Raw genomic sequence first — 7,093 nt, 5'->3', positions numbered from 1 at the left:
AATTGGAAGTTAACACCACACAAATGTCTGAAAATGTTTTTTAACACCCCCCAAAAAAAAACATTTATTTTAACACCACCAAAAATTTTAAAAATTGGAAGTTACCACCAGTTAACAGTTTCTGTGATGGAAAAATGACGTGGGTCCCACAATTTTGGTTTTAACTCCAACTTTTCACCCAGCAAAACCGCCAAAACACGAACCTTCTTCCTTCATTGAATTCTCACCAACCATCTTCATTGAATTCTCTCTGAACCACCATTGATTTCGCATTGTAACCTAAATTGTGTGCTGAGGAGTGCAGTGTAGGAGGGAGCTGTCAACATTGGTGAAGATTAGGTCAGCAGTGTTTCGTCACCAATCTTCATCGACTAGAAAAAGGGCCAAAGTTGGTGGAAATCTGACAGCAACGAAGGTAATTTTTTGTTTTTTTGACTTTTGATAGCAATTTCGTCTGTTACTGGTGCTTTATTGATGTCAAAATTGCAATATTGGGCTAAATTAGGGTCAATTTTGGAAACAGAGTAGAAAACCCTTAAAAAATCAATTTCTGCAATTGAATATGCATGCGACTTAGGTTAATTGGAGTGCTTAATTGCAATTAGAGATTAAAAAAGTGGTTTATTGTTTTTTAATTGTGCATGTGTGATTTGTTTATTAATTTAACTTATGTTACTGAGCACCTAAATTGGGTTTCAATTGTTTATGAATGTTGGAATTGGAGCTTTATACGGTATGTTTGGTACTTGTGTTGTTTATTCGTAATGTGCATGTATTGATACATGGCTTTTAATATGGTAGTTAATGGGTGACAATGATAGTATGGTTGACATCTACCTTAGGGTGGGAGGTGATTTTGTCCCTAAAAGAGTTAGCAAAGAGAGACAACTGCTGTGTTGGTGTGGTGGTTGGTGTTACTGGAAGAGGAAAGTCCAGGTTTCTAAGGTGGATGTGCATTTGATTAGAACAGCTGCAATTCATGGTTTTGTTAGTGGTGATATAGCCGTGCCTATGCATTACAGGTGTTGGTATAGGCAGAAGGGGAAAACCTTTAACACTGGGAAAAGGGAACTAGTTAACATTGAAGAGGTTAAGGGCCTTTTAGAGACAGTAAATGCAAAGGGGTGTGTTGAAGTCTTTGTAACAGCAGAAGCTCCTACTAAGCCCATAAAGGAGGCCCAACCCAATCCACCAAAGACAAATAAAAAAGGGCAAGAAAGTAGGAAGTTCAACTACTGTGAGTGTTAGGAGGAGCCCTAGGTTTAAGAAGGTAGACACTAAACATAGGGAGGAGAGTCCACCTAGGGATATATTTCTCACAAAGAAAGGGAAAGAGAAGGTAGCAGAAGTAGGAGCTTCTAGTTTTGCAAATACAGAGGTGAAGTTGAAAGGGAAAGCCTTAGCTAAGGCTTAAAGTCTTGAGGTTTGATGATGAGGAAGATGATGGAGGTGAAGGATCTGGTTATTCAAGTTCTGATTTGAGTGATGAGAGCCAAGATTGGGAACCTGGTGAAGAAGAATATGATGAAGGGGATGAGGAATGGTATATTGAAGGGTCAAAGGAGATCTTGGAAAAGGTGAACAAGAGCCTTAGGAAAGGTTTGGGGAGTGAAATAGATATGGGCGTTGGTATAGATAAGAGGGCAGAGTTGAGGGATGACTTGGATGTTGGAAAACTGAAGGTGAATCCAGAGACTAGTGGTGATTCAGATGATTCAAGAAGTTTGTGTGGATCTGATGAGGAAGAGGACTCTGCTCCATGGTTTAATGCTGCTGTGGACTTTGACAACCCAATCTAGTTGAAGTTAAATCAGAAATTCAGCAATTCTTCAGTCTTAAGGAGGGCCTTAAGACTTCATGCCATTGAAAACATGTATGAGTTCTACTATTTTCATAATGATGGTAAAAGGATTATAATTCAGTGTAGGTATATATGTGCATGTGAGTTCAATAACTACACCTGTAGAATGCCTGCTTGTACATGTGTGGGGGAGTAAAGTGTCATTTCAAGGTGTTTGCATCAAAACTGGTGAAGCAGCAAACTTGGCAAATAAAAACCTTGATATTAGACTACACCTGTTTCAGAGTGAAGAAGAACAAGATGCTTACTGCTGAATATATAGCAGAGAGGTTTAGAAGAGTTTAGGAGTAACCCAGGTTGGAGAATTAAGGAGATTAGGGCTAGGATTTTGAATGATTTAGGAATTGAAGTGAGTTATTATAAGGCATGGTTATCTAGGTGTAGGGAAAAACTGATCATATTTGGTTCAGCTAGGGAGCAGTATGCAAGGGTGTGGGATTATGGGAAAGCTGTGATGAAGTACAACCCTGGTTCTGGGTGCAATATTGTTGTTGATGGTATTAATAGCCCAGAGCCACCCTTGTTCATGAGAATGTTCATCTGTTTAAGGCCACTGAGAAATGGCTTTACAAAAGGTTGTAGGCCAATAATAGGGGTTGGATGGTTGTCACCTCAAAGGTGCCTTTCCTGAGCAAATTCTGGTGGCAGTGGCTAAGGATGGGAATAACAACTTATTTCCCCTACCTTGGGCTACAGTGGAGATAGAAAACCAGGAAACTTGGGGTTGGTTCATGGAATCCCTTATGGCAATGTTCACACATGATTAAGGAGCTGGGCTAACCATCATGTCTGATAGGCAGAAGGTATGCTTTTGTTTCCCTTTTTAGTATTTAGGTTCAATTTTTAAGTTTCCATGTGTATGGCTTTTGACTTTGCTTTTGTCTGCATTTGGTAGGGTTTGATTAAAGCAATGGCTGATGTTATTCCCAAAGCAGAACAAAGGTTATGTGTTAGGCATATTTGGGCTAACTTCAAGCTCAACTACATTGGATCAACCTTCAAGGAGCTATTTTGGAGAGCAGCCAGGGCTACCACTTATGTAAGTTGGTTTGCTTTTTGAAAACATAAATGCTTTTATATGCTTCATTTAACATGAAAACATAAATGCTTATATATGCTTCATGCTTCTGTCTGCGTTTGTCTTGGGCTACAGTAAATTGGTTTGCTTGTGCCACAATAAATACATAGTTACTTATCTTGTCTGAATATTGGTTCATGCTTCTGTCTGCATTTGTCTTCATCTGTTGTAAATGTCCTGCTTTTATATGCTTCATTTTACCTGAATAGTGGTATGCACGGTTACTTGTCTTGTCTGCATGTTTACTTATATTGTCTGAGTATTGGTTCATGCTTCTGTCTGCATTTGTCTGTATCTGTTATAAATGTCCTGCTTTTATACATGTTGTTCTGAACTGGTATGTCATTGCATATTGTCAGTTTGAGCATAAAATTGCCATGGAGTCTATCAAATTCCTTGATGAAGAGGCATATGACTATTTAGCCAACATTCCTACCAGTCATTGGTGTAGACATGCATTTACACCAAACTGCAAGTCCAACATGTTGGTGAACAACATGTGTGAGACTTTCAATACAGTGATTAGGCATGCCATAGATAAACCTATTCTCACCCAAATGGAATGGATGAGAAGGTATATAATGAACAGGAATAATGAAAAATGGGAGGATTCAAAAGAAATTACACACAACTTAGTGCCATATGTGAGGCATGTTCTGGCTAGGATAGACTTTGTGGCTAGGTCCTGTGTGGTGCAACCATCAAGAGGGAATACCTTTGAGGTGCAGCTGAAGGATGACCAAGTCTTGGTTTATTTGGATAAGGAGACCTGCACATGTTACCATTGGGAACTTACTAGCATTCCCTGTGTTCATGCTTATGCATGCATGTTGGATGTGAGGGGTGACATAGAGGCATATATTGACCCATACTATTCCATGGACACATACAGGGATGCTTATAAACCAGCTGTCCAACCAATGCCTGGTCCCAAGCACTGGGAGAGAGTCAAAATAAGGGAACCACTACCTCCTTCTGTTAAGGTGCAGCCTGGGAGACCTAAGAACAAAAAAAGGAAGCTTGAGCTAGGAGAATGTTCTACTGCAGGGGTTCAAGCAAGAATAAAGAGGAAGAAGCAACGTAGCAATTGTGGGGGATTTGGGCATTATGCCAAGACCTGCAAAGGACCTGCTGCACCAGCAATAGAGCTGATAAAGTCAGCAGGCAGACCCCCTTGAACACTCCTTGGATAGTGGAGGAGAGGAAGAAGAAAGAGGTTAGGGCTACAAAAAAGGTGACACAATCATAACACCAAATCCCATTTGGTTTTATATATATGTACGTTTTTTCACTGACTTTTTTATTTTACATCCATGTCATAGAGTGCAATTGGGGCAGGACCAAACAACATAGCAAACAAGAAGTTTCCTCAAGAGCAAGAAGGTTGCCTGCCATTAAGCAAGCAAACACAGTCACAGTCCAGGCAGCCAAGCTCAAGTCAACCTACCTCAAGTCAGCCTTCCTCAAGTCAACCTTCCTCAAGGCAGCCTTCCTCAAGTCAGCCTGCACCACTCACAGTTCAACAACCACTCCAAACAGGTGTTGTTACAAGGTCCAAGCTGCAAACCTTTAGCAAGTTAAACCTCACCTAGTGATGTACTCCTGATTGGTTATAAAACATTGTCTCTGTGTAATATAACATTGTGTCTGTTATGGCCTTGATTGCCATTTAAACAATTGGATACATTATTGTAGCTTTTTCATGGCTTTGATTTCCATTAAAACAGGTTCAAGTAAGGTTCTTTTGGCAACCTGCACTTGAAGTACTTTAATCCATTTTCAATGTAGATTTGCAATGTTTTCTTTTGTCAACTTGAAGTTTTCATGAAGTGCTTAATATGTGCATAAGTGCAAGTTTAAACATTTTCAATTTATGAGCTTAATCAAGAGATAAAGAGGTTGTGTCAGATACATATATATTGGATATTTATCACTACAACAACACTCATAATTTTTCATATATATAACACTAAAACCAAAGTCATTACAATAAATTATCAAATACTACATACAACTTACTATTAAACACCCCTAACCATTAGAAAAACTACAACCATTGACAAACCAATACAAATGGCCATGCCCACCCAACCAAAATAGTTGATTGAAGACATCTTCCTCGCATTGCCCTCCCTGTTCATTCTCTTCCTGTCAGCGTGCAAGGCCTTGCATCTCATCTTCAAACTATCAACTTCATTAAGTAGGCACCTCCTTTGGCCACTGATTTCATCAACTTCCCTTTTCAATTCATTAACTTCACCCTTTAGCAGCTTCTTATCCAACAACAGGTTGTTGATAACCCCTGTTTGCAAATCTGTTCCATCAGGTTGATCAACCCATTCGAAAGCTTTGCAGCCCCTTGTTTCTGTGATTGGGTCATAAAACTTACATGATATAAACTTCCTGCCTGGATTCTCCCTTGTCTAGCTAGTGAGCTTGGCCATTGGCACACCACACTGGCATTTTTTTCCTTAGAAGGGGAAGAGCTAATAAACGACATAATCTGCATCAATTTTAGATCAACAATCACATTTATAGATTTGTACACTAACGAATTAACATTGTCAGCAACAATTTTCAATTTTAATCACCTAATACGAAAAGCCCCAATTTCAATTTGTGAGGAACCCTAATTTTGTAATTGGGAAATTACATACAAACATAACACAATCCAACCATCAATTGCAGTACAAAATAATTGTAAATAGTAAACGTAATCAATTTAAACTTTAATTAACAAACAAACGAACTATATATCCTAAATTTGATTACACATTATTCGTTGTCATCGTAAGAACACACATACCTGTTTCAGCAGCTTCAATTTCTTCCTCTTCTCAAAAATCAAACAATGATTCACTGGTTATGGTTTTTGATATGCAATGCAATCTGATTTTACTCAATTCGAAGAAAGATTTCGTTACAAAAGGGGATAATTGGGGAAGATTCGTGCAAAAATCGTGCACATATACAGAGTTTATAAAAAAATATCCGTTGGAGTAGGCACCACTAACAATTCTGTTAACGGAGACAAGATTCTGGTGGTAACTTCCAATTTTTAAAATTTTTGGTGGTGTTCAAATAAAAGTTTTTTTTTTGGGGGGGTGTTAAAAAACATTTTCAGGCATTTGTGTGGTGTTAAAATCCAATTTATCCTTATATAAAAATGGCAAGGCAATCAACAAATAACAAGTGGCATAAGGTGAGTAAGGGAGTAGGTGAGGACCACAAGGACAACCCACATGACCTCCTTGTTCCCCAAGCCACCAAACCCACCAATCACAATAAAGCAAGACCGGTCAATATCCTTAGGCAACAAGGAATGGTCAAGGCCTTTGTGGCTTTGGCTGGGCCGGCCTGCACGCACTGCAAGCCCACCGCTAGCTATCAGGGCTGCTATGTGCTGCTGGCCGGCTTACCGCAAGCCCAACGGCCTTGCCCGCAAGCACCAGCAAGCCTCGCTAGCTAGCGGGCTGCTGCGTGCTACTAGCAGGCCATGCCGGCGCGAGCTTGCGACAGCATTAGGCTGCCTAGCATGCTGCACCTTGCATGGCTGTTGGTGGCCTAGTGTTAGTGCCACGCACTCGGCAAGAAATCCTAGCTTTTGCGTGAGCGCACCAAGCTCAGCTTGTGGCTAGTGCTGGCCTTACGGTATGAACCTCGGCTAGCCATGCTAGCCTACCTAGCTCTCGTATGGCTAGGCCATTGCGAGGCTAGGATTTTCGTGTACGTTGACTTGTTGTTTGACTGATTTTTCCGTCTAGTCGATTCCTAAATTCGACTTGACTTTTGACGCTCTAAGCTCGAAATTTGACGTCTTAGTTCATAAAATCTCTATTGACTCATTTAATCCTTCGGATTAATTCGTCGCTTCGGTTTGGTAACATGATTGGGTCTGACTCGAAGGGTTCAGGGAAGATCAAGCTGTCATATTAATTATACATTAATATTACTGATCAGAAGCGGCCTCAAGCTAGGCATTCCAATCACTTGACCTCACTGAATAATTAGCTTTCCTAATTAATTTCGAACCCTCTATCGGAATAATACACTTGTTCGAAGGACACCATTCCTTTCAATCTTCCACTTGTCCTTCCGGACAAGTGTGCTTATTGTGTATAGCCTGTTTCCTATGTCACTTAATGTCTCTTCAT

At 40.0% G+C, this 7,093-nt stretch overlaps 1 protein-coding gene across 1 annotated transcript; it reads left to right on the top strand.

Moving 5' to 3' along the window:
* Positions 1-2,646: 2,646 nt before the first annotated feature.
* On the top strand, positions 2,647-4,117 carry LOC110716021. Its single transcript, XM_021894654.1, has 3 exons — positions 2,647-2,664; positions 2,757-2,900; positions 3,149-4,117. The coding sequence occupies exons 1-3, from the start codon at positions 2,647-2,649 to the stop codon at positions 4,115-4,117; spliced, it is 1,131 nt and encodes a 376-aa protein (XP_021750346.1).
* The last annotated feature ends 2,976 nt before the right edge of the window (positions 4,118-7,093 follow it).

Source organism: Chenopodium quinoa, unplaced genomic scaffold, assembly GCF_001683475.1.
Source record: "Chenopodium quinoa cultivar QQ74 unplaced genomic scaffold, ASM168347v1, whole genome shotgun sequence".
Lineage (NCBI taxonomy): Eukaryota > Viridiplantae > Streptophyta > Magnoliopsida > Caryophyllales > Amaranthaceae > Chenopodium > Chenopodium quinoa.
This window is presented reverse-complemented; position numbering and strand designations above follow the sequence as displayed.